This window comes from Vidua macroura, chromosome 10 (assembly GCF_024509145.1).
Source record: "Vidua macroura isolate BioBank_ID:100142 chromosome 10, ASM2450914v1, whole genome shotgun sequence".
Taxonomy (NCBI): domain Eukaryota; kingdom Metazoa; phylum Chordata; class Aves; order Passeriformes; family Viduidae; genus Vidua; species Vidua macroura.
In genome coordinates, this window is record NC_071580.1 from 4,987,752 (window position 1) to 5,015,276 (window position 27,525).

The 27,525-nt window shown below is 39.5% G+C and overlaps 1 protein-coding gene across 4 annotated transcripts; it reads left to right on the plus strand.

Annotated features, from left to right (window-relative positions):
• Positions 1-726: 726 nt before the first annotated feature.
• ECT2 (epithelial cell transforming 2) lies at positions 727-27,315 on the plus strand. 4 transcript variants are annotated; one of them, XM_053986633.1, is made up of 25 exons: positions 727-774; positions 3,098-3,255; positions 4,250-4,332; positions 4,434-4,526; positions 5,433-5,615; positions 6,154-6,243; positions 7,169-7,276; positions 8,386-8,459; positions 8,583-8,713; positions 8,851-8,966; positions 9,125-9,187; positions 9,569-9,791; positions 11,301-11,437; positions 12,179-12,298; positions 13,304-13,372; positions 14,307-14,417; positions 15,361-15,457; positions 16,160-16,241; positions 17,161-17,239; positions 17,426-17,545; positions 18,807-18,945; positions 19,894-20,048; positions 21,944-22,051; positions 22,658-22,801; positions 25,964-27,315. In XM_053986633.1, the coding sequence occupies exons 2-25, from the start codon at positions 3,126-3,128 to the stop codon at positions 26,051-26,053; spliced, it is 2,745 nt and encodes a 914-aa protein (XP_053842608.1). In that variant the 5' UTR covers positions 727-774; positions 3,098-3,125; the 3' UTR covers positions 26,054-27,315. The 4 variants fall into 4 exon arrangements, with proteins under 4 accessions (XP_053842608.1, XP_053842609.1, XP_053842610.1 ...); XM_053986634.1 differs by having other exon boundaries at positions 4,253-4,332; XM_053986635.1 differs by lacking the exon at positions 4,434-4,526.
• Positions 27,316-27,525: the final 210 nt, after the last annotated feature.

Sequence of the window (27,525 nt, forward strand, 5' to 3'; positions counted from 1 at the left end):
TACCAGTAAGCTTTAGTATTGGGGAAAATTAAAAACAAAAGGACGGCTTAAGCATTTGGCATAATTGATTTATTTCGGGGCTGCTGCCGTGGACTCAGCTGGTTGATTTTCACCTTGACCAGTCGTATTTTCCCGGCAGCTCCTGTTTCCTACGAACTGATTATTCTGAAACTCAGTGCAGGAGAGGCACACCGATATCCTTTTTTCACTAATTAGCAACATTAATGTTTTTGCGGTGACCACAGCGACTTTCTCCTGGTGCCCTGGGTTGGAGTGGAGGCCGGCTGGACACGGGGCCGTGAGGGGGCCGTGAGGGGGCCGTGAGGGCAGCGCCACTCCCGCCCCGCCCGCTCCATCCGGGTCTCTGGGCGCGGCCGTTGCGAGCGTTCAAACCCTGCGGCAGCCAATCAGCGCAGAGCGTGCCCTTCCCGGCAGCCAATCATCGCAGAGTTCGTCCCCACCCCGGCCGCTCAGCAACCTGCGCTCCGTACCGCAACAAGCGCTGTGCGTCTGCCCAGGAAACATCTCACAGCCAATGGGGGCTCGCTCCGCTTGAGTGGCAGGTGCGGCGACCAATCGGAGAGGGACAAGGGCGCAGGGCTGCCGAAAAGTAAGGGCAAGTGGGCGGGACATCTCGCGGCTGTGGCGAATGAGGGGGCGGCTTACAGAGGGGCGGCGGGGCCGGCAGCCAATGGGCGGCGGTGTGAGTGCGGCGGCTCGCTTTTTGAATTGGCGGCGGCCGCTGATGGCGGATGGCGGCGAGCGGCACCGGCGGTGAGGGGGCACCGGGGCCGGGGGGGCACCGGGGCCGGTGTGTCGGGCATCTGTGGGGCCTCCGGGCCCCGGCGCTGCCCCTGGGCTCCTCAGGCCGCCGGCCATGTCATTGGGCAGGGCGGAGCCCCGGGCCCGGCCGCACCTGCTGGCTCGTGAGGCGAGAGGCGGCGGCGGTCCCTCGCCCTGTCCCGTCCTGTCCTGTCCCGTCCCATCCCCGGCCACCTCCCTGCAGAGGGCTCGGGGATCTTCCTGGGTGGTTCCTCGGGAGGGACATGGGAAGCGTGGAGGGTGTTTACTCTCCTTTCCTTGCTTTAACAAACATGTTTTGGTTTCTGGGTGGTTTGTGTCCTTCAGGCTTTCCACAAATTATTGGGAGGTAATTTCTGAGTGTGATGCTGTGGGGGCATTAGCTCTGCCTGTAGCGATGACGTTCTGACTTTTGCTCTTTATGTTCACGTCTGTGTGTGCTGTTTGTTTTCCTCTGTATCCTGCCACTTTCAGTCTGTAAGTTTAGTGGCAAATATTGCTGTTGTTAAAACAAGAAATATTTTTAAACACACCCAAGATGGCATCTCAGAAATAAATAAATTAGAAAAATCCATAAAGAAAATCAATACCCAGACCAAAGTCTGGGCTTCTTCAAAATGAAGTTCTTTGTGAGTTCATGTACATTTTACTTGGTATAATAATAACTGTACTGATGTCTCCGACTTCTAGGATATAATCTCTAGGATTTAAGTTTAGTTGTGCCTCTAACTGGAGGGCTTGTTTTCTTCTTAATTTACATTGTAATTGTCCTTGTGGTAATCATTATTAACAATGTGGTTTGAATCTGCCAAGATTATACTTTACTACTGTTACTATTGGTAACTGTAGAACCGTTCCTGGTGGTGACATTGTAACATTCTGGCCAGGTGATTCCCCAAAGACTCTTCTCTCCTCTTGCTCTGAGAAAAATTAGGTGGGTGACTGGGACTTAGGTCTAGGAAACTCAGCTTCAGGGACATGCACAGCTGCCTGTGACCTGGAAATTGAAATTAAGTGGCAAGTCTGGTAGCTCAATACATCTAGAATTATGATAGATTTGTAGTGTTGATTTGTAAGGTGAATATTGCTCATCACTGTATTAGGAACTTGTGTGTTATGAAGATTTGAATCCTTTCCACGAGTCCCAGATGTGATCTCTGGAAGATAAAGTCTTTTCTGTATTGCTGGTATGCCAAGGTGCCCATTGCTTTTTGTCTTGACTTTGCTGTGTAATGGGATGGTCATTACACAATTTGAAAAATAGTACGTGCTGTTCTCTAGGGGTTTTACTGCCTCAAGAGTCCTCTTTCAGACAATGCTGCACTACAGTATTTGAGTAGCTGCTGTTTTAAGAGGGCACTTACAGTCACAAGAACAATTTCAGTTCAAGTGCTGCAAAGGGTTATTGTCGACAGCAGCTCAGCTGTAGTTGCTGCTCTGGGTAACTCCTGATCTCACTGTGCAAACATTGCAATCTGGGTGTGTGATGAATCACAGGAACTGCACCCTGCCTGCCTCGTGTGTGACAGACAATGGGCAGGTGTCTGAGAACAATCTTTGTGCTGCAGGATTTGGGTAGGTCGCTCCCAGAAAATGAGAGGGTCAAGGATTCTGCCTTTCCAGTAGGTGACAAGTCTGATGGGCAGGGAGAGCACAGATCCATTCTGTTTGAGAGGAGAGAGAAGGCCTCTTTATCTGATGATGAAAGGCTTCTCCTACTCTATCATAGTTAATGCAGGACAGTAGACCAGACCATACAGCTAGACATATATGTACATATCAACTTTGCAAAGACTCAAGCTTTTTTAATTTTTCTAAGAGTAAATAGTCCTGGCTCTACTCTCTAGGTGCTTATTTCTAGCCAGTTCACCTGAAAAATCAGATTTTAGCAAGATGTTATGCTTAGCCTAATTCTTCTGCTAATGTTTCAGATCAACAATGCAAATTTTAGTCTCAATTGTAGCTTATAATAGTTTGTCACTGAAAGAAACAAGTGCTTTTAGTTTGGTGCTTTGTGGTTAAGGTTTTTAAAATGAGCACTTCAGTTCGTGCTTGCCTGTGCTCAGAGGTGAAGTTCCCTCTGTGCAGATGAATTACAGAACCATTTCTGTAACAGCTTTGTTGTCAGTCCTTTCTATCAGTTGTGTTCCTCTTGATGCTCTATCAGTGTGAGTGGGAGTTCAGTAAGAGCCTAAGTGTTTTGTTTTCTGAAGTCACTTCTGACAGCCTTGGTCATGGGACTCTTATGAATCAACTTTTTGCACCTGTAACTGAGCTTGGCCCCTCCACCTTCCAGCTGTTGAAGAAAGAAACAAAGCATAATCATGGCTGACAGCAGTACTCTGGTGTCTGAAACTGGGAGAAGCCTCTTGGCTGATTCTTCTGTTCTTGATTCAAAAATTATAGAAACTTCCAAAGAGAATGTATTCCGTGCAACTGTTCTGGATGTTGAAGGTAATGGGGGGAAGTTTATTTTAAGACTGCTTGATTTTGCAATGACTGATTACTTTGTTGGTATTTAGTAGTTTTGAAAAACCAAAAGTACTTTGAACTCCAGAATGAGCATAGAGTAGGGAAAAGGGTGTTCATCTGGGATCCTTTCATTAAGAAAGTTTGGTGTTACAGCCCAAATTGAATGACTATTCTGGCTGTTATACAGAAAGCTGTCAGTTCCATTTGATGTCTTTTCTGTGGAATAAATCACTCCAGGTGACATTTTGACACCAGTGTTTGGAAACAGCAGCTGCTCTGTGTGGACAGATAAATAGGTATAAGGTAGACAGGTGAAGAGATTAATAGTCTTAAGCACAAAATTAATTCAAGAACAAATCTTGAAATTAAAGAACAATCACCAATGTTTTCCTCCAAGGTAGTAGCCAAAATCTGCTGGTGGTCTGTTGATGTAAATGATGTGGAGGCAATGCTTGTTCTTCCTCCTAATATTTTGAAGGCTTATTAACACATGGAAAAAAAGAACAAGGCATCTAATTTCAGTTCTGATATTCCTGGTAACTGCTCAGTTACCAAGAAAGTAGTGAACCTTGTCAGCCAGGAACATTGAAACTAGAAAAGATACCAGCTGTCTATTTTCCGGCAGATCTTGGTATCTAATTTTGCTAGAAGCATTAAGCCTATATTTTTTTTGACTTTTCATTTGCTTGTTGTCTTTCCTCCTTCCTACCCCTTGATTTGTATTCTTGCTTTGACTGGTCATGAATTGCAGATTCTTGTTTCACTTCACACTTGAAAGTTTGGGCTCTAAGTCAATTTGATATGCCTTAAGTAAAGGACATTCTTCTTGAAGTAACATTTATTTTCAGGATTGCTCCTGATAAGGAATCTTGAAAGGCTACTGTCTGCCTGTATTCTTCTATACATTATTGCTTGATTCAGACATGACATAGACTTTTCTGCTAAAATACAAATATTATCCTTGCTTCTCTCTAAGCAGAAGAAATGCCTCAAATAGAAACAAGAGTGGTTTTGGTTCAGGAAGCAGGGAAACGTGAGGAGCTTCTGGAAGCCTTGGAGGTATGTGAGCCTGAGATCAAACAGTCACTGGAAGGACATGTTACACCTTCAGACTTGTAGTAACCAATTTGCTTCTGTACTAAAGTTCTCCTCTTCCACAGACCATTAAGATAATGGAAGTACCTGTTATAAAGATAAAGGAAAGTAGCCCTGATAAATCAGAAGAAAAACTAATAAAAAGTATTATTCATATGGTATGTCATGCAATTCAGCACATGTAATTGCATGCAGCATGTTACACTTCACTGGGACTGAAACCTGCACACACTTTAATTTGGATTAATTGGGCATAATGGTCGTAATATATGCTAATGATTCTGATGGTGTCACAGCTAATCAAAATTAGCACTTTTTACAAATATGGAGTAATACTTGTAGCTCTTATCTAGTGGTGTTTTCTAACAGGGGCATCACAGTATTGATGGGGACATCCAACTGCATGCTTGTGTTCAGTCACACATAAGTTTGTGCTATGAACTGGCTTTGTAATTGTCAATGGATTTCTCTTTCAACTGAAAGCTGCATTCAAACTTAAGTGCAAGAAATGCGTTTCCATTTCTTGATGTGAAAGACATAAGAGATAAAGTTTGGAACTAGTGTTTGAAAATGGAATGGACAAATTTTTTTAACCCCTTAAAAATACCAAGCAATGAACAAAACCTATTTTGTTCTGTAGGTGTTGTGCAGGGTGGAGCTTGCTGTTGCAAACTGGATGCTACTTTTTAGTAGCATCCCACAGTACCCTAAGCTGTTCTGACAGTCTGAAATTTCATTTATCTTTTGAGCTTAGGGTGTTTTTTCTATCTAGCTCCTTCCAGTGCTACATTATCAGTGTGATCTGATATATAAACTGCTTAAGCAACCAGAATTCTGATTCTTCAAAAGCAGGAATTACTTTGACATTTAGTCTTAAAGCATCCAGCAGTTCATAGCTATTCTTATGCTAGAGTGCATTGCATTCAGTTTTCACGAATCCTAACTCTGTTTCTGAAATATGAATCACGTTTTTCTAATGATCCAAAATAAACATCAGTTGAATTTTACACTGGTGCAAGTGTGTTGCCTGAGTAATGCTTTCCCTTTCACCCCTGTGCCTCAAGGAAATTAAAATGCCCTACATAAAGACAGACTCGATAGAAGAGCTTGGAGATTCTGATTCCCCAGAATTTGAGACGATCTTCGTTGTGTCTGACTTCCAAGCTCCCATCTTTAGCAACCTCTGCAAGGCAGATTGCCGAGTCATCGGGCCGCCAGTCGTGCTGCGCTGTGCGCAGAAAGGAGAGGTGTGTGCTTCCTGCTGCAGTCAGATGAGTAGTTCCCTGCTGTATGAGTTCTAGGAGTAAAATCTCTCTCGCTCTTCCAATCAGTTATAAACATTCCTAGCAAGAGAATTTTAAGAAAAGCAAGTTTCTAATGCTGTGTTAGAATATTGCACATAGTGAGAGGGTGCAGGCGGACAGTGATAGGTCTACGACTGCTGCTGTAGTTGTGGGAGTTGTTGATCACCAGTTGGGATTGTGCTGTTAGGAAAGGCAGCATAGAAATGATTCTGCAGTAATCACTTTATATTTCCAAAAGTTGTAATGTAGAGCAGATGGACTGGGGAGGAAATAAAAGGATGGAGTGCTACCTGTAGAACTCGGGGATGCTCTAGTTACTTCATCAGCAGGCCTGGAGCTAAGGCATAACTGAATACACAGACCTGGACTAGTGTCTGATGCATTTTTAATTCTAGAAATAACAGTAATGTATTAAAGGTAATGTGAAAACTTTAATGAGTGCAGTATGCTGTTGACTCATGAGCTTTCTTCTTGTCTTCAGCCTTTACCTTTCTCCTGCCGTCCACTGTATTGTGCAAGTATGTTGAACTTGGTACTGTGCTTTACAGGATTCAGAAAGAAAGATGAATTAGTAAGTAATTTATTCTTCTTTGGATTGGTAAAACCATGTTAAGTATATTTTCAAGATACTCTTCTGTTCCATCACCCATAGGGTTTAACCATGGCTCAGGCTTGTATGGGGAGAATAAATTGTTTGTTCTTTTGGTTTTTTTGCAAGTCTAGAGGCAGTGATATTTGAGGATGGGAACAAAACTTAGTTAAAGTAATTTTATCTGTGTCATTTTTGGTCATTTTTTGTTGAGTGACATTAAACTGCTCTAATTCAATAGGGCTTAAAGGTTTGTAAGTTGAGGCTTCAGATAATGTTTACCCAGTAGTGTCCTCTTTTTTTGTACAGGTGGTAGAATGGGCAAGTAAATCTTTGTAGCTCTGTTCAGAGCATTCACAGGCATGTTATCTTGTCATGATATTGTGCTATCAGGACTTTACTCTTTGTTTGATACTCTAGGACTTTGCTTTTTCATTTCAGTAGGTAGCTGCCATCTAATTTCCCTACTGGACACCTGGGAATCAACAATATGGCTCCATATCTTCATCTGAAAAAAACCAAATCCAAACCAAAAGTCTTTGCCTGGTATTTGGGTTAGTTAGGTTTGATCTAGAATTGTCTGTATCAGCAAGGAAAATGTCAAATCTAACATGTGGGAAAAGGAAGGCATTGTGTATGATGATCATGAGGGTACTGGTGGCTTGGATAGTCTTCAGGCTACACAGCAAGGCCATACTAAATGTTGAAATAAAAATAAATCATAATAGCTTTTTTGATGTATAAGCTACATCTTCTGTCAATGTGAACAAGTTGTTTTAAGAATAGATCAGAGTATTTCTATTTCTAGACATTTAATGTAACCTTCTGTAACTTGCTTTGTAAACCACTTTTTGTACTGAACTCGCTCTTCAAAAGATACTGAAAATTTTTCATCTTCATTTTTCAGGTTAAGCTTGTGACCTTGGTTCATCATATGGGTGGAATTATTCGAAGGGACTTTAGCTCAAAAGTTACTCATCTGGTGGCAAACTCAACACATGGAGACAAATTCAGAGTATGTAAGCTTGAGTTGGTGTTTCATAGAAACCTTTGGAATTTGGCTTTTGTAGACTCTTTGTTCTTTATACTTCAGCTCAGAAGCTGCTGTTTTCTCCTGTACTAACAGCAATAACTTGTAATGGCTAATTCATCTCTGTCTGGTGTTGAGCTTTGGCATGTTTTTGTCTCTGTGGGAGAGCTAAATAACATACATTTGAAATAGACAAGTATAGTAAATAACAAGATTCAAAATGGTTAAGTATTGATGCTATCAGTAGTAAAGACAATGATGAACAAATGCCTGCTTTTGCCTGTCCAAACAATAAACTTTGAGGTAACTTGTAAAAAACTTTAGTCCTTAATTGGTGCATATCATTTAAAAAATTATTTTTAACTTGTTGTGGGTGAGGATTCAAATATTCCTTTATGCATAAATAGACCCGAGTGTGCTTTTTTTTCTGATTCTAAAAGGGAATCATTTGGGACATTTGTGTTCAGTCTAGAAGTAAATAACAGATTATAGGTTTTTGTGCTGTTTAATATGACGTAGCAATGTCTATGCCCCTTGACTCTCCCTTGTTTGAATTGTTGGTAGGGTGTTGCATTTTTTTGCCCTGTTTGTCTTTATAATCTTGCAGTTGGAAGAGAAGTTCTACTTTCTGTTCAAACACTCCTTTCTACTGACTCAAAGGAGAAAATGTAGGAACACTGTACAATCTCTCAAGCAGTTATGGCAGTTACCTTTCAAATAGTTGCTTTCTCTTTGATAAAAGCAGGATGGGGTGTTTTTCTTCATACAAAGTATCAAAAGCAGAAAAAAGATCCCCTATTCCACTGGAACGGAGATGTGATTTTGTGTTTTTGTGAGTGATGAAGGGATGTCAAACTAACAAAATGGTGCACTTTTGAGGAAATGTCAAAATAGCTATTGATCTGATCTCCTAGTTACTGAATTCATACATTCTAACTCTGGGAAGCTGCAGTTGGATATGACTTTTGAAGGAATATATTCACTTTTTGCAGTATCTGTCTTGAAAAGTAAAAGGAAGGTTACGAATTTTTCTTGACGTGGGAAAGATTTAAATGGAAATATTTGGTACAACTTACACTTTTCCTGTTTTGTAGATTGCTGTAAGTCTTGGCATTCCTATCGTGAAAGCTGAGTGGATTTATAAGGCATGGGAGAAAAGGAATGAAATGTAGGTGTTTATTTTCATTCAGCCTTCATCTTGCATGCTGTTCACCTCAAATGTTGCGAGCTTCTGCTTAAATACTGACATAAGTCACTTAAGTGACTTTTTTGTGCATCTTCTTTCTTTCAGTGATTTCTGTGCAGCTGATGATGATTTTAGAAACCAGTTCAAGGTTCCTCCCTTTCAGGATTGCATGTTAAGTTTCCTGGGATTCTCTGATGATGAGAAAGCTAACATGGAAGAAATGACAGAAATGCAAGGTGATTGTTTATGAAAACCTGTGGGAAGAATGGGATGGAGTTTATAATGACAGGTGCCACAGACCTGTTAAGTGAGATACTGATTTCTAACAAGGATATTCTTTCCTGCTTATTTGCCTTTTATTTTTTTTATCTAGGAGGACACTATTTACCAGTTGGTGATGAAAGGTGTACACACTTGGTGGTTGAAGAAAGTACAGTAAAAGATCTTCCATTTGAACCTTTGAAAAAACTTTATGTTGTAAAGCAAGAGGTTAGTGCTGAAAATTCTTTAGAGAATGCTGCTAATTTTATTCTGAAAAAAATCTTCCATGCCAACTATGTAACTATTATAGATTATTTTGAATATTTTTAACTTTGGGTGAATCTCTTTAATGTGTTTATAAAGTTTGTGTTCATTTTTTCCTTTAGTGGTTTTGGGGAAGCATTCAAATGGATGCCAGAGCTGGAGAGTCCATGTATTTATTTGAGAAGGTATGTTGAACACACACAATGCACAGCATATTTTGGTGGTAACATTAGCATGCTACATACTGTATGTGGGGCCAGAGATCAGATATTTTAAAGCAACATTTAAGTTCCAGATAATCCATTATAAACTTTATGCATAGAATAGTAATTTGGAATAGAAACTTTTTTTCTGCTTCCCAAAAGTTTTACTTTTAGTCAAACAAAACACCACTGTGGTTTCTATTTTAAAAAGAGGGGGTAAAAAGCTTCACCCGTTTTGCCTTGGCTTCTCTAAGAAGTTTCCTTCTGTCTTGTGTGTTGATCTCTGTGATTAACTAATCTCTGCACTGAGTTGAACTGGACACTGAGGATAAACCCCCTGAATGAAGTTTTCTTTCCCTGCAGTCGGAGAGTCCCGACTTCAAGAAGTCGGTGTCGCTGCTTTCCCTGAGCACTCCCAACAGCAACCGCAAACGGCGCCGCTTGAAAGAGACTCTGGCCCAGCTGACCAGGGAAACAGACATGTCCCCGTTCCCTCCTCGGAAACGGCCCTCAGCTGAACATTCCCTCTCTATTGGCTCCTTGCTGGATATTTCCAACACTCCAGAGTCAAGCACTGCCAATGGAGGTAGAGCTAAAACCTTCCATTCAGCCACACTTGGTGTTTAACAGCTCTCGCATGCAAGTGGAAATGGTGGTGGTAGGGAAATCTTGCAGGTTCTGCTACAGACTTGCAATGTAATTCCACTTTTCAAAGTGGGGAGGAAAAAATTGGAGTGAAGAGTTCAGACAGAGGCCAAGCTGCCTCTTGTGATCACAGGAAGTGTGTTCATATCTGAAGTAATAGATACAGAGACGATAAATAGGGAGTACAGTTGAGTGTTACTCCAAAATGCTTCAAATGCTCTGCTGGAAGTCTGTAGCAAATTAGCAGCATAGTCAACAGTAAATCATCTAAAATACTCTCCATAGGATACTTGGAAGAAAGAGGACAAAAATTCTTTTCTAGAGGAGTTAAAGGGAAAATTCATGCAGGGCCCCCTCCTGGCTCTTTGAAATGTTTTGTTGAGGCAACACTGTTTTTTCCAGGAAACTCTTATGTCTAAAACTTCACAAGAATATAAATCATCAATTGGTTTTGAGTGAATGGACAGAGTTTTATATATCTCTGCACGTGGCTCTTGTGAAGAGAGGAACTGCAAAATTTTGGGTTAGTTAAAAGCTGATACCCCAAGTGTTTTTAAAAGATCTGGTTCCATCATATAGAGGAGGTATCTGGAGCTGCTACTGCCTTAAAAAGGCAAACTCCAATCACATAAGAGCTCCCAATGAGGCACAACCTGTAAGTGATAATTCAGAAGGAATTCAGGAAAGATCAGCCTTCTTAGGTGATGCTAGTGCTCTTGTTACCCCTGGTAGCAAATTTTCTTCTAATCCAACAGCAGCAGTCAGTCTCAAAACGTGCTATTTTTGAAACAACTGGTAAGGTACTTATTTCATTGTTAACTATGGCAATAATGAGCTTTGATATAAAAAAAGACAGTATAGGTCTCTGAGATCCAATACATGAGCAAATATTTAAAACTCTTGAACTGTTCCAGGTCCACCTTGGCTTTAGCTTTAAGAGCAATTGCTTTCTTGAGCCTTTCCCCTTCCCCTTACGGGATGAAATATAAGTGTTGTGTGCTAGGGCTGATTTTAGTAAATGGTTTTGAGCTGTACACTTAATGCAAGGATGCTAGGCAGCTGAGAGCTAATTGTTTACATGGCAAAGTGGAAGTAGAAAAGCACTTTTGTACTAGAGTATAAATAAGTAATGTTCAGCACCTAATCCTTGCTTCCTGCTAAATAAGGAACTAATAAAATGGTCAAGTCATTGACCTGCCCATAAATGGCTTATTACTTTCAGTCTAATTTTGAGGAATAGTATATTACTATTGTTCTCTAAGTAGGCTATAATAGTGAGCCATTTTCTGGAAAGAGCCCTGATAGAATAGAATACAACCTTTAAAAAAACCCCAAACTTATCTTCACTTAAAAATTCTGAAGTTTTTTCTCTTGTCTTTGAGAGTGAGCTTTTTTTGGGACTCCATTGTAATAAAGCTCTTATTTTCTTTTGGTAATATCTCTTCATCAGAAACACCAAAATCCTGTGCAAGACCTTCCAAAAACTCAACTCCTCTTCCTCTCAAGCAGTCTGCAAGGTGGCAGGTTGCAAAGGAATTGTATCAGACAGAAAGTAACTATGTTGATATTCTGACAACAATTATTCAGGTAATAAATTATTACAACAATGACATTATTATTATTACAACAATTATGACAACAATTATTCAGGTGGTTTTAAAGCCAGTCCAGGTCAATTGTCATAAGATATCCAATGTTTATATTAATTAGTATTTTCAGTCTGTGATCTGCAGGCTTTTGAGGGCTTGGGTGCATCAAGGCTTCATAGGAAGATGACAATATAAACAGTCTCATGTAATTTTACTGACATATAAAAATACTCAGTTACAGGTTAGAAAATACAATTTCTAATCTGGGATCTGTGGTGCTGTTTCAATATATATGGAAATTGGAAGTGTCAGGAAAATAGGATCTTCTTGACTAATATTTTAGATATTAGTGACTAGAAAGAGATGGCAGAGGGAAAAATCTTTTTTTTTTTTAAATTATTCCAAGAAGAGCAGAATAGCAAACAACTTACAGGAAGAGCTTAATTTCTTGAAAGTTTATTTCTATTGCAGCTCATTATCTACTTAAAGAATGAGCCAAGATGTGTGTGAGTAGAAAGAGATGAGAGGGTGTTATGCTGTAGAGATGTATCAAACCAAGTGTTTGTATCTTCAAACCACTCTCCAAAACCTACCCTTGTTGAATGGAGACATCTCAAGATTGTGACTGGAGGAAGTTATGATCTAGAAGGAAAACACTGTTGCTTTCATAACTATATCTGACACAATGTTGGCATTTGGGAGGGCATAAATTAACTTTTTTCCCCTCTTAATTTGTCAGTTGTTTCAAGTTCCATTGGAGAAGGAAGGACAACTTGGGGGACCAATCCTTGCACAGGAAGAGATCAAGACCATATTTGGCAGCATTCCAGATATTCTTGATGTGCACACTAAAATCAAGGCAAGCTGCACTTTCTCCCCTGCAGGGGAAGCTTTCATAGCAACTTTGAATCTTTTCTGCATGTTTTCAATTGCTTCTACTGGATAGATATATACTCTTTCAAGTAGTGACATCGGCCTATCTCTGGCAGCATTTCACTGTAGGCTTTTACAATAGAGAGACTTGCAGAGTACTTGCAACTTGATTTATTTGTACAGGTTTTGTTGTTTTTTTCCAGCCAGTGGGGTGCAGTCTAGTTAATCACACCAGCTATTGATGTGTGCCCACTGAGACAGATGAAAATAGAGCTGTGTGTCCGTGTGTCAAACCGGAGTCACCTGCAGCAGAGAGTTGCTTTGATGTTTTGTTGTTGTGTTTTCCTTCATCTTTGGTGCTATAAAGATATGAGCAGTGGCAGCAACAAACCAATATTAGTGATAAATCTTTTCACTTAAGGTGAATCCTGAACTGTGCTGTGCCCTCCTGTCCCTCTTATTATCTGCTGGTGATTGAGCTTAATCCTTATCAAGCTCATATAGGCTTACAGGCTTGGTCTCACTTTCCTTGACACCCTGGTATAGCAAGTAAGTGGAATCTATCCTAGTTCTATTTCAATCCTGTCTTATAGACTTAAGTCCTAGGTAAGTTGTGCAGTCTTAATTAGAATTGGTTCAACTGTCTTCTGTGTATCCTTTCTCAGTATTCCTTTGGGATGTGTTGTGTATTGTGTTGGATGCAGCAGTGTCACCTTGCTGCAGAGCTGGCTAGTCCTGACATGCTGCCAGGTGTACTTGCATTGATTTACAGCTATATATACATATTCAGTAAGCCAGAGAGCTCTTGTTTTCAGCCCTCAGTAGACTGGAGGGGCTGAATGTGAAATTGCACAGCTTTTAGGATTGCCTGTTTTGTCAGCATGAAAACACAGCTAATGATGTGTGTTTGGCAAAATAGTGATCCCGTTTAATAGCTTTATGCACTTTATGCTCAGCTTGTTTTCTCCCCTCATCCCTGCATGTATTCTAGGAAGACCTGGAAGATCTTATGATAAATTGGACTGAAAGCAAAAGTATTGGTGATATCATTCTCAAATATGTAAGTTCCTGTTTCTTTCTTTATGCTTACAACTATTATCTTGCCTTATGAACAATCCACTTCTAGGAGCTAGGAAACACAAGCAAAGCACTGCTGAGAAAGAGCTCCAACTTGTATCATTGTCTTGTTTATTTAGCCTTTTCAGTTGAGTTAGGTGATACAATACATGTCAAGTTTTAGTGTGTATGTCTGTTCACAGGTATGAAGGATTAAAACTACAAATAGCTACAGTTTGAGAACTGTAATTAGCAATGCTACAGACACACTTTTTACTCAGACATTAAAAGCCACTTCCCAGGCCCTTAGCCATCTGCTGCCTCTGATCAATAGTAAAGAATTAAGAAAATAACTTTTCATAAACTTATGTTCTTCCTTCAAGACATGAAACATGTAAGTGAATAAGGAGTCCTGTGTAGAACAGGAAGGCTAAGTCTGGGACTGCAGAGTATTCTAACATAAATAGGCTGCTAGGTATCTTGTGATTTTGTTGATCTGATGATTTTGAGACAAACAGTGCTTGTCATTCAAAAAGTTTTTGGTCTAAGGTATTGCTTCTGGTGGTTTAAAAGGTGACTGCAGTAACTGGTGAAAATACCCGTCTGAAATTTCCAAAATTCTCACCAAAAGCCTCTTGCTAGGTGAGAACCTGCCTCCCACTCGAGCTGCTCAGCAGCTTCTAAGCTGCAAATATTGTCACATGTTTGCTTGATGCTGGTGAGAGCAGTCTGCGTTTAATCAGCAGCATCAAGCTGGGGCATCTGGCATGCAAAAATGTCTTAACTTGTTCTGAGAACATGTATGGGTTTGCAACACATTTTTTATTATTCTTTATTGCAATGTGCCTTTGAGCAGCTTTGTATGGCTCAGGGCATATGAACATATGTACAAGGATACATCATATGTAAAGCAGAGCCCTAACAGTTGTTTCTTTCAGTCAAAAGACTTGTTGAAAACATACCCTCCGTTTGTGAATTTCTTTGAAATGAGCAAGGAGACGATTACAAGATGTGAAAAGCAGAAGCCAAGGTTTCATGCCTTCCTAAAGGTAAATGTCTGCAGAAATAAGTCTATGAGTAGAACATGGGGACTGTTACCATGTTCTCCTGAATGCAGTAGATGAAAGAATGTGAAATTTTGAAAGCTTGAAGGAATGTGAACATCTCTTAGTGAGACAGAAATAGGAAGGATTTGAACTTCAATCCCTCAAGCTCATCATAAGACTCTTTCAGCAAAAGTCTGAGTTCCTCCGCTGTTAAACAGCTTTCAAGGTGGTATGATTATATGCATTTGTTGCTGGAAAAAAGTTCCACCCAAATACATGTCTTCTCTTTTCTGAAAAGATAACTGGAGCTGCTACTTTGACTGGTCCCCTCCCTGTGAGACTTGTGTTTCTGAAACAGCTTTTAACTTTCCTTGGGCAGCTGTGAAGCTCCAGGGAGGCAGAATTTCTCAGCGTTCTTGTGACTAATGAATAGGAGCCTAACAGTGGAGATCTAACAGGAAGATGATCCTCAAAGAATGTTATCTGAATATGAGGCTTAAGACTCTTGATCTCTTCAGATGTGTGTGTACTGTTAATAGTGCAGTGTAGCTTTAACTCCTATAATCTAAATAATCAACTGTCAAACACTGGCAGTTTCAGCTCCTGTTTTCTGAGGGACTAGGAATTACATCCAGTATTAATATCTAAAAGATGGGGAACAAATAAGAGAACAGGCCATCCCCAGTCCCACTCCACATTAGTCGCTGGAACAAGAGCTGAAGGGTTGATATAGACCCTTTAAAACTAGACATTCTGAGAATATAAATCACTGTATACTTTTGAATATAATGTGCTTTTTAACATGCTCTGTTAATGACTGTGGTAAACAATTCTCACACTTGTATAGCAATGCTGATTTCAAGGAAGGGAATTTTTCTCTGATCTTGTGCTTTTCTTGTGTATGTATGTAAAAAAAAAAAAGTAAGCGTTATTTCCTTTTCCCCAGATAAATCAAGCTAAACCTGAATGTGGCCGCCAAAGCCTTGCTGAGCTCCTTATCCGTCCTGTTCAAAGGCTGCCCAGTGTTGCCCTACTACTAAATGGTAACCTAGTGATGTAATTCTATTAGTTTGTCTATGAAGGTGTTAAACCCACAAGATGTCTACCTTTTGTCATCATTAGAAACAGCTTTTCTCATCTAAAACAAGTCTGATTATGTGAGTTAACCATAATTCCTGGCAGTCAGTGAGACCCACTACTGAAGAAAGCATAAATTCTGTCTAAATTCCACTTGTTCATACATTTGTATGCAGAATACAGATAGAGGAACAGTTTGCACTGACAATTCTGTCTCTTCAAACAAGAATATAATTGAGATTCAAATGAAACTAACATAAACTAGAGAGCAATTCATATTGACAAGGCTCACAGTTTCATGTGTTCCACCTGGTATCAACCACTTGCTATAATAATGCTTTTGTTAAAGATAATAAAAAATCCACATCATTCTTTGCTTCAGGTGGAAAAAAACTTCTGTGCTTGTCTCTGCACTTCAATTTAATTTTTTTTAATAGTTTAAGGGTTTGGTTTCTGTATTGTATGTGTTTTTTTTTCTTAATGAGATGTCTGGACAGCTTCAGTTCAGCCTAGTTCCCCACTTAATCAGTGGTACTTGGACTCCAGGTTAGATCTGATGTCTTCAGTCAGCTTATCTTAACTCAGTTTAAATTTGAGTTTTTCATGTTTCTTTTCAGGCACTTGTAATATGTATAGAGTTTTTATTTATTTATTTTGTTTAATTGTAGATATTAAGAAACATACAGCAGAAGAGAACCCAGATAAAATAACTCTAGAGAGAGCCATTGAATCATTAAAGGAGGTGATGACGTAAGTCATGTTGATTCTATGGAACATACTGTTAAACATACTGCAGTTAGATCCCTCTGTTCCTCCTAAATTGTCAGTGTTATGTTGCCACAAGGAACAGTAAGTAAACATAACTGTAGGTGTTCTTCAGCCTCCTTTTGGCTGCTATTGTCACTTTGGAGTTCTGTGCCAGAGCTCTGAAGGAGTCTGTGATGTTCCCCAGCACTTGTACCTGAACCTCTGCTGACTCCCTGCTTCAGCAGGGCTGTCCCCACTCCTCTATTCTGTTTCAACTCTTATTTCTGTCTTCTCTCTGGAATGGAAGAGCTGGATTTTTGTCTTTAAATCTTACTTCTATGCATTATATCTACTGAAAGGACAGACTTTTGGTGGGAGATAAGTTTTTCTTCTGGTCCTGTATTAGCTCTTCTTGGCACTGTTCCATGAGTTAATTAGCTGAAAGCTGAAGTTGTTTAGATTGTAAGTCTCACCTCTTTTGAAGTGTAGCGTATGTCTCCAGCAACAAGAACTCCTGCATTAATTGGATAAATGTTTGTCCAGTTTTAACAACAACTTTTAAATTGTAATTATTCTCGGATCTGCTGCTTGTTGAACTGCAGTCCTGATTTGGGGGAGACAAAATGCAGGCTGTAAAGAACTGAGTTGTCTCTGGTTCAAAATCTTGCAGGGCAGGGGAGGGGAATTCTGTTTTAACTGATTGGTGTGTCAAGTGCTGGTAACGTGACAAGAATAGTCTAGAGCTGAAGTTTCCTATGTGATTTCATGAGGTATTTGGTTATTTCTTCAGGCAAATGTGGCAAATGCTGCTGTGTAAATTAGCTCCCTGAATGTTTAGCTTTATTATTTTTGTATGTCTTAAATGCAGTGCATCCATTTACTGTTGCTTGGTATTGAAATTAATATAATATGCTTTCCTTAGACACATTAATGAAGACAAAAGAAAAACAGAGGCACAAAGGCAGTTCTTTGACGTTGTCTATGAAGTGGATGGATGTCCAGTAAGTAATTTCTCCAAAGTTGCAGATCTGTTAAATGACTGCAGTACTTTGTTCCCTTTGCAAAAATGTGTGAGGCTACAATGCAATGGTGCTGGTTTAAACAGATTGCCAGTGTTAAGCTGTAAGCAAGCAGTAATCCAGCCCTTGAACTAAATGCTTAATGAGCTTTTTGCTTTTGTCATTTAGGCCAATCTCCTGTCCTCCCACCGCAGCTTGGTGCAGCGTCTGGAAACTGTAGCACTTGGGGATGACCTCTGTGACAGGGGAGAGCAGGTCACGCTCTTTCTGTTCAATGATTGCCTAGAGGTAAGGTGACTATACCAGTGCATCTCATGAACTGAATTGTAAAAGGCTTGACACTACACACGAATATAAATAAGTAAAATTTAAGACCTTTTGAGGCAGCATTCTAAGTCACAGATTGCTGGTAGGTCAACACATGCTGATGTTTCTTTTCCATTAACTACTGTATAATCCTCTCATGGCTGAGAGGTGTTAATGTAGCCTTTAATGTCTTGCAGCCAGAGTAAAAACATAAAAGCAGCTTAATATGTTAAAAAAATGTTTATCTGAATAGCACTTTGAGTAGCACCAGTGGATGAAAAAGTGCTGGAGTCTTTGGCTTATCAGGTTGTTTGTCCTTTTAAAGTTTAGTTGTATATAATGGGAGTGAATAGTGGGCCTTGGTAGACCCAAGCCTAAGACCCTTGTTCTTAGGCTACCAAAAAACCAAAGTTGTAATAAATACCTTAAACTAAAAATTTGTTAGGAAGAACTAGAGGGGAAGAATAATCTAACTGGGTTTTGGAGACTAATGTGGAAAACTGAATTTATAAAGGACACTTTCATAAAGTACTTGTTGCTGTCTGCAGCAGTGAAGAACATTGTCTTCATAGAAGACCAACTCTAAAATAATTCAAAATTAGTGCTGTCCTAAGCAGCGCTTAGAGACAAAAGCCTGTTCTTGTGACTCGTGATGAACTCTCCCTATTGACTCAGTTTCATCACTTCTTGTAAAGGAAGAAAAGGAAAAAAAAAAGCTTCTTGGCTTGTCTCTTGGACAAGAGACAAACAGCAAGATCCATTACTTTAACACACAAGTACCTTACATGTTTTTATGCAAAGCCTGCTCAATGGCTGCATGCATAAGCAATGGCAGGGATATTTCTAGGACATAACACACCACACCTTAAGTTGGTTCATGCATATAGATGTTGTCTTTTCTGTTTAAATCTATATTATATTGTGGTGGATTTCAAAGGACCCTTATTTGTTATGCAGGGTAGAATTGAGATCTGTAATGTAAAATTACTTTCTCTTCAGGTATTTTTAAAAACATTACTGTATTTTTCAGCTGAGTGTTTTGATGCCAAGTAACAAATATTGCTGGCCCATTTGGGCTGTAGGCAGTGAATAGTGAGATAAGTGAATTCCTTTAAGATTTATGTGGTAGAGTAGCAAGATTTTCTGTGCCTTCCTGGACAGTAAAAGGTAAAAAATATAGGAAGGAAAGGAAACAACGGCAAGAGAGCTTCCAACTGACCCTTTCTATTCTATTTAACTGCAGATTGCAAGGAAACGGCATAAAGTCATTGGAGCTTTCAGGAGTCCCCATGGCCACACAAGGCCTCCTGCATCTCTCAAGCATGTTGTTCTCATGCCTCTCTCTCAGATCAAGAAAGTCTTGGACATCAGGGAGACAGAAGGTCTGTGTGTTTTGAAGTGCTGTGGTAGTTAATTAAAATGTGTTTCAGAGTGTGAAGGAGGAAGCTCTGCTGTTGAGATGGAATGCTAAGGTGTATTTAATGTAGGGTATGTTAGGTATGTGATTTTAGTAAAAGCTTCTGTTTGAATCTCTGTATGAGCTTGAGAATTCCTTGTACTGATGCTCTTTTGGCTTTTTGAGAATTGCTGCAGGATGCTGAATTTGGCAGAACTACTAGATGGCATTAGCATAAGCCAACCAATTGGCAGTGTGAAATAAACAGAGTTAAACACTCGACAGCTCTGGATTTACAAAATAAAAACCAAACCTCAAACTTCAGCCCAGAGCATTAGACTGGCTGGAGAAAAGTGCTGTTGGTGTGAAACCAAATTTTCTTCTAACTGGTGATAATAATGCTCAGGAGGAGCTGTGCATCTTAAAAGATGACTTAATCTCTATCTGCTTTGCCATACTGCTCCAGCCTTGATAGTGACTTATAAAGAATCTAGTCACACCAGTTTCCAGATTTCTATCCTGTCAAGTTTTGGTGTTTCTCTGTAAGTGATGATATGCACATCATGTGTTCTGCTTTATGTACTCTGAAGCACCTGAACATAGAAACCCAATTAAGAAGAGAAATGGCCAAGAGGGTAGGTGAGGCTGACTGCTCTGCAGATTATTTGGTTGTTCAGCTATTGCCTGAACAGCTGATTGCAGCCTCTTGATGATGGCTGTGGACAGAACTCTGCTCTTGCAAGTGATACAAGAGATACTGTGTTAATAAAGATAAAATCATTGCACCAAAACATGCTGTCTGTAGCTCCAGCTCCTGGCAGACAGAGCTGGAGCTCAAAACTTCAGACCTTTCTGAAGTTTTTCTCCTGAATTAAATGAAAAAAATAATTATTCTTTTTATTAACTTCTTGCTTTTTTTTTTAACAAAATGTAGATTGCCAGAAAGCTTTTGCCTTAGTTGTGAGGCCACCTACAGAACTCAACAACAAGCTGCTCAGTTTCCAGATGACAACTGAAGACCCTTGCAAGGAGGACTGGCTGAAGATGCTGTGTCGGCACGTGGCCAACACAATTTGTAAAGCAGATGCAGTAAGTACTCTGCAACCGTGCTGCTGATTGAGACATTTCCCTCTTTTTTGCTTCAAGCACCTGAAGCTAAAGAAGTTAATAGAGGACATGCTTGAGGTAAAGTAGAGCAGAAAACATTTGTGCTAACATGCCTGTGAGTGTTAAAAGGTAGAAAAGGAAACAGCCTGGAAGTTAGTTTGTGCAGAAGCTAAGTGCTTAAAAATCAAAAATTATTTATAATTAATTTGTGATGGTGAAAGGGTATGATTCAACTCTGCACTGTAATTCTAACAAGAATTGTATTCAGCTTGCTTCTTTCACAGCTATCTTTGAATTTACAAATCCCAGTGTTGTTGATCATTTGTGTTGGATTAACTCTGTTAGTTTGAGTTCTTTGCTCTACACTTTATCTGCACCATAATGCAAGAGACATGAAGCATCTTCCTCCCATAGACAAAAATCTACAACCTTAAAACAAGGAAGTAAGAAAACCTGTGAAATAAAGGAGGCACTGGCCTTGTCACATTTCTAGAAATGCAGTGTGTGAGCTTTCTGTAGTCAGAAAACCACTAATTTGAGGAGTAGATCCTCTCCAATTAAAGCAAGAGGCTTTCAGCTGATGTTTTAATTATGTAAAAGTCTATGCATATCAGTCATCTCAATTTGCTGAAAATATGTGCAGTACATATAGCTGAAGCCATTTGGTGTAAACTAGAAATGCTTTATGCTCTGCAGTGTATTCTTACAGAACAATATTTGGTTGTGATTTTTAAAGGCATGCTTGTTACAGGAGAGGACATTAAGTAATGAAAACAGCATCTTAGTTTTATTTTGTCTGTCTTGTGGTCTGGGGTCTTAGGAATAAGAGACTTGGGCTTTGTGGTTTCCCTTCCCTTTTAGTGAGTATGAAAAGTGCTGATGTGGAAGTGTTAACTTTCTTTAGTCTGTGTGTTGTCTATCTTCATTATTTTGTGTAATGTATAACTTGGGTTTTTAATAGGAATTAAACCTTTGTGTAATAAATGCATCATTCTCTCTTGCCCCAAGACACTCAATCATATGCTGACAAATTGTAACCTACTTTGCTGAATCCCATTAGTTATAATTTCTGTACCAACTATATAATAATTCTTTCTTGCTTATTTAAATGTCCAGTTCAGCTTCAATTTAAGCGCTTTTGCCTGGTTATAGACTTCTAGAGCATCATGTGAATGGAGATAACATTGACTTTGCCACCTGGTGGCAGCAAAGGCTTTGGCTACTCTTCCTGAGGCCCTAGGAATGGCCATAAAGCTGCTGAGATTTTTTTTTTAAATGTAAAATGTGTTTTCTCAAAATGCAGACAACAAACAGCAAAAAAAAAAAAATCATGCCAGCAACTTCCCACTCCCATGTATGCTCCCTCTGTACCTCAGGTTTTGTAAGTAGATAGCCAGAGATTGCTTTGCACATGCTGGAGTTTAAGAATGAGGCATGAAAAAACCTCAAAACTCGTGGCTATTCTGCAACATGTATTGCACTTAAGCTGAAAGTCTTTAGTCTTAACGCTTGACAGCTGGAGCTCTCAAGATTTCACTTCAGAAATGTGCTAGATGTGTCAGTGGAATAATGGAATGTTTATCTTGGAAGCTCCCTGGGGATGCTTCAGAGAGCTACTGCCTTTAATTTGGTCAGCCCTGGACTTGAAAGTGAATCAGACAAACTGAATGTGAAACTACTGATGAAGTGGTTTCAAACTGATTGCACCAGCTGTTGATCTAACGAAATGGCTTGAAAACACATAGCTGCTGGACTGTATAAAGAGTTAAATATGGAATGTGGCAATTAAACCCTCTAAATCTGACCTAATGGACTAGAAAATGATATTTTGGCAAGTGCTGATATTTGACCATTATTAAGACTATTCTTGTCTACAGGAAAATCTCATTTATGTTGCTGATCCTGATTCAGTTGAAGTAAATACTAAAGATATGGACAGTACTTTAAGCAGAGCATCCAGGGCAATAAAGAAAACATCAAAAAAGGTAAGATAGTGCTTTTTATGCAGAGAATTGTGCTGGGATTCCTCTTTCAGGTGGTTTGTAGTATTTACAGTAGTGAGAGGAAAAACTTAATCGGAACTAAAGCTCTTAAATATAATCTCCTTAAAGAAAGAAGGTGAGGGGTGTTCAAGGTTTTGGAATATCTGTATATATAGTCTTAAGTATTACAGTCAGAAGTATTATGTAGTCGTTTTTGAGTCTGTTATGGAACTTATGCTGTTTAATACTTTGAGTCTTTTAAATACAATGGAAAATTGAGAAGCAACTTAAAGGAGAGGGGGCCTGACTCTGCAGGACTGAGGGATGTGGGGAAGCCTTGGTGACCAGACGTTGCTTTGGCTTCTCTCTGAATCTCTGCCCTCCTCTCTCCCTTCTGTGTTGTCCTCATATTTGGACAGAATTAGAAGAGCAAGGATTATGGGAAGCCTTTAAGAGTCAGATCACTTTAGGTGGGGGTGTTTGGCTGGTTGTGATCCAACCACCAACACTTGATACACATCCTAGAGATTTTCAGAATGGTAGCCTGTATAGTAGCAGTTATTACAGCTTGGTTTTAGTCAGTGTTTAACCACTTGTCAAACTCCTCAGGTCACAAGAGCCTTTTCTTTCTCCAAAACACCCAAGCGAGCTCTCCGCAGGGCTCTGATGTCTCACAGTGCCACGGAAGGGCGGAGCCCCAGCTCGAACGAGAGTTACATCGGCAGCCGCCTGACCAGCTCCTCCTCCCTCGCGGTGAGTGAGCTGTGCCGCCAAGGAAGGCACCTTCTCGACATCACACTCCTTTCATGTCTGCTGCTGCTCTCACTTTAGCAATTCCAACATCACAGTGGGGAAAAAATATTTTTAACTGCATTTATAGGGATATTATTTTCAAGACCTGTTTAATAAGAAGCCTTCCTTGTTGAAAATGCAGAAAAATCTTGATGCACTAGAAACTGGGAGTTACCTTACACATTTAAGTAGAAAAACCCCACCAATCTCTTTTGCTTGGGATGCAATATGATTCATCTTCTGAGAGAGTGAGAAAGTTTCAGCACAAGTCTTATATTGGTTCATGCTTTTGGTTAGTATGGTGAATGTTTAAGTCAAAGTAGTGAGATGACAGACATCCTGTGAAACAAACTGGGAAGGAAAGGTAGAGAAACATAGATGCTGCAGCCTGCAAGTTTCTAAACAGCAGGGGAATTATCTCCTTGTAAATGTTTAAGAAAATTGGGTAAAATAAAATAGTGTTTCAATTCAATTTCAACTCTTCTGCTATGCCTGGCTGCCTGTTACAGCTTTCTCCTGCTCCATTAGGCCAAACTCAATTTCCTAATACAGTCTAGTAAAGCAGACTAGATTTGGAGGAATCTTTTCATCATCTTTGCTTTTTATTATAGTGTTTGAGTAAATTTGATGAGTAAACACCTACTTTCTAGTCTGTAGTGTATGGGACAGAAGGCCAAGAAAAGAGAGTCCTGTTCATCTTTCTATTACTGACTGATGTGTCAGTACTTCAATATTGAGGTAATTCAGTATGTTTGAGTGGCCATTAAATTGTACAACATAAAGATATAGCCTTGCTCTCCCACATGAGAAAAATATGAAGCAGTAAGGGAGGAAGTATCGCAGCAGACTCCTTTGCTTTAGAGGAAATTTTTTAAAATCTACCAATGGGCATATAGCCTAGTTTTCTGTAGAGAGATTCTTTCCTTTTGTTATGATTATGGCAACAATTGTTTTTGCATTCTAATTGTCTTCATTTTGATACAGCACTGTATCTCATTTCTCATGAACTTGCAAGTCATGTACTTTTTGTGCATATCTACCTCAGACAAAAATACTTGTTTTCCACAAAATCTTAAACTTGCAAAACCATGTTTCACATTCTTCCCAGACCTCTTGCACTTGTGGTAATAAACTGAAATAAGTTTATGTAAATAAGTTTGGCAGCAGATCATGTGTTGTGTTTTTTTAACCAATGCCACACACCACTGAACTTGCATAAAACCTTTTTGGCTCAATTATAAAGTTGAGGGGAAAAGAGGTTTGGATTCCAGCCCCTCAAGTTGGAATACCATGCAGTTGTTGATAGGAAACTAAAACTGCAGGAAACCTGAGTCCATTAAGAGTCAAAGCTGTTATTCAGACATATTGTTTTATTTAAATTAAATCTTGGCCTATGCTCATATAGGAGTTTTTTTGGTGCAGAAAAAAAAAACATAGCATAAAAATATCAATAAAGCTTGGATGCTTGTTCTTTTTTTTCCTTATTTGAACTAACTCTTAAACCCTTCCTAATTGTAGATTGCTCGTTCCTCTTCCACGTGCAGCCTGAGTGGATCTGCCAAATGTGCTGTTAATGTCCATCGCTCCAGTTCTGTTGATTGGAGCTCTCAAAGTTCCAAGCCTCGACCTGTGCTGTGTCCTGGCTCTCCAAATACTCATCTTTCAAATGCTGTAGAAGCAAAAGCTTCTTCCAGCTTGGAGAGCTTAAATGGTCATGCCTTGGAGAGACCACATGCTTTCCCTGTTATTACTGCCACTTGTGCTGATGCTGGAGATGATAACCAGCGTGACTCTGGGAAATTCTGTGCATCAGATCCTGACTGAAGTGAGCAAGAAGTCCTGAGTTCTGTAAGCTAAGAGAGCGTGGTACAGCTCTAATGCACAAAGGGGGCTTCAAATGGTGCTGGGTTCTTCTTTAATGTCCTCTAATGCACAGGATTGGAGTCAGCAATCACATGTGGTTCTGGGTGCAAACTGATCTTTTCACAAACTTTTAAATGTAATTTTTTGGAGTTTTTTTTTATAGTTGATGTACAGTTGAATTCCTCACTGTTTCATGTCCAAATGACCATGTAACTCACTGGCCAGAGTTCTGAGAACTTTAATGACTCGGTTGCAAGGAAGTCTTGAGCAGCTCATTTTACCTGTGGTTTTAGCTTTTTATTCTCTATCTGGTATAAAATACTCGAGTCTAATAAGAGCTGATCTATAAAGAGGAGTTTAGGGTTAAATTTTCAGATATTGCCAATGACTGCAAATGGAGGACATGCCATAATCAAGCATAGGGCTTGTTCATAGTGAAGTGTGTATTCCCTTAGTTGCCCAAAATATCCCTATTTAAAAGATTCTCGAAGCATGTAGGTGCACAAGCTGCCCAACTACCGTGACCTGTTGATGTGCTGAGAAGCTTGGCTGGCTGTTTAAGAGCAACAGAGGATTGCTTGTGCAAGTATCTTGAGGTCTAATGTGAAAAGAATATAAAATCTCAGCTAATCCAAAGAGGTTTACTTTTAGTGCTACATATTGATGTGTTGGTTTCACAGTAATTAAGTCTCAGAAGCAGCTTATTCTCCAAGCATCAGAAAAGTCAGCTTCTTGCCTAGTGTGTGCCCATCCAGGCACAGCTAAAGCAAGCTCTGACAAATCATTGGGATGTCTGTTGCCTCCTGCAGCCAAGGAGACATGTGTTCAGCATCTCATTTGGGGCTCAGAGCTGACGATAATACAGAAAGTTGTAGGATTGGAGGGGGAGCTCTGTTTCTCTAAGAGATTATCATAGTGTATCTTGCCTTCATTTTGGAGGGAGATTGTTATGGCAAAAAGTGATGCAAGATGTATACTAATACTTGTTAACGGTTACTCTTCAAAAACATGTTCTTGCATTCCAAATCTCTCAAGGCTGGTAACAAGGAAAAAAAATCTCTCTTCTGCAGTTTTAAAAATGTGTTAAGTTTCCTGTTCAAACTCTAGAAATGCTGAATCATTAATTTCAAAAGCTGCCAATCTTCGAGGTCTTCTTCACTCACACATTCCTTGTATGATATGTGAAGGTTGAGAAATGACTGCTACACAATTGAGATTGGCTCATAAATGATCAATAACTTTTTTTTTTTTGTCCAACAGGGTGTTCCTTCTCCTTCCTTGGTCAGCCTTCCCTCGATCTTTGAAAGGAGGAGTCACACATTAAGCCGATCAACAACCCACTTGATATGAGGCAGGTGGGGAAGACTCTGCTCTGTGGGAGTGACTGACAGGCAGGTGGCTGGGCAGTGACCTGTGACTGACATTAATGGTACCTTAGTCATTAGCACTTAGCAATGATTAGCAAAATGTTAGATGACACTAAGTTAATCACAAGGGGGTTTAGTTGTGTTGAAGCAGACCAGCCAATCAGTGGAATAAGTAACTTGGCCTTCATTGAAACACAGTATTCCCTTGTACACATTTATTTCCTTACCAGCATAACTGAAACATTTTCTTCTATGGAAACTGTCCCCTCCAGGCAATAAACTGGTTTGTTAGATCTTGAAATGAAGATGATGATCACATAATTTACTGTAGTTTGGATAACTATTATGCTTGCCTAACTTCATCTACTGGCAGAGCACTCTAATATTTGAATTGTGGATTTCTTAAATGGAGATACATTATGAAGTACCTGACCTTTCAAGTATGACAGTTAACCTGTTGTACAGCTGCTTATTCCAGATATTTTATAAATGTAGTTATTTATAATTAAATAGAATTGAGTTTTGTGATTATGATCTCCTGCAGCCTCACTGTATACACAGTGGTATGAGGAGCTTTGACCATCAAAAATGATCAATTGAATTCTTTGTCTTGCTTTGAAGTGGAAGTCTGAGGAAAAGAATTACACTCCTCTTTAGTAGGGTTGTTGAAAAACCAAACCCCCACACATTCCCCATACTTGGTTAACAAATCATTATTTAATGCATGGGATTATTGGTGTGACATTGGAACTTCAGGGTCCAATTTTGGCGTGTCAAATTTCAGTGTACAACTCCTAAGGCTTTTAGGCTTTCTCATGTATTTATGTCTTCCTTTAAAACTATGTTCACTTCTGTCATCTCTGAACAGTTTGTACCCTGCAATATACTCTCACAAACTATCTGAATATGTAAAATTTCTGCATTTCATTAACAGTTCAACTGTTGGTATTAGCAGGAGTTCACAACTTCTGGTTTCTTTTTAACCACCTGTGTTTTGTCTTGTATCTATATGTAACTAGTGATGCTTTTGAATGTGTCAGACTGCACTGTTTTTTATATCTCTTTTTGCCAATCTGAGCAATGTAAATAAACTGTTTAAAATAACACTGCTTCTGGCTTTGGTAAACAAGCTTTTATGAAAGTTTACTTTTTTATGTGGGAAAAAAAAAGCATTGTTGGGCTCCAGCCTACAACTGTACTCTGATTATCTATGTAGTTATTCCTAATAAAGTATACCACTTGATAGGCCTGAATCTTTTTTTCTATTTCTTAATATATTCATGAATCTCCCCTGGATCTACATGTCCAGTCCATGGTTTGTGGGGGTTTTTTTTCATTGTCCATTCAGAATGAGCATCTGAGCTGAATGTGCACTGATGCTTCTATCATAAAGTGGCTCTAGAAGAGAAACTATTCAATAAATACTATGTTAAAAATCCAACAACAGTTCTTGGT

Bases quoted from the DNA above. Each gene is read 5' to 3' on its own strand.
- ECT2 (XM_053986633.1), top strand. From the start codon at position 3,126: ATGGCTGACAGCAGTACTCTGGTGTCTGAAACTGGGAGAAGCCTCTTG. The intron at 12,299-13,303 runs GCAAGCTGCACT...CATGTATTCTAG, and splicing joins ATGTGCACACTAAAATCAAG to GAAGACCTGGAAGATCTTAT. The intron at 17,546-18,806 runs GTAAGGTGACTA...ATTTAACTGCAG, and splicing joins TGTTCAATGATTGCCTAGAG to ATTGCAAGGAAACGGCATAA.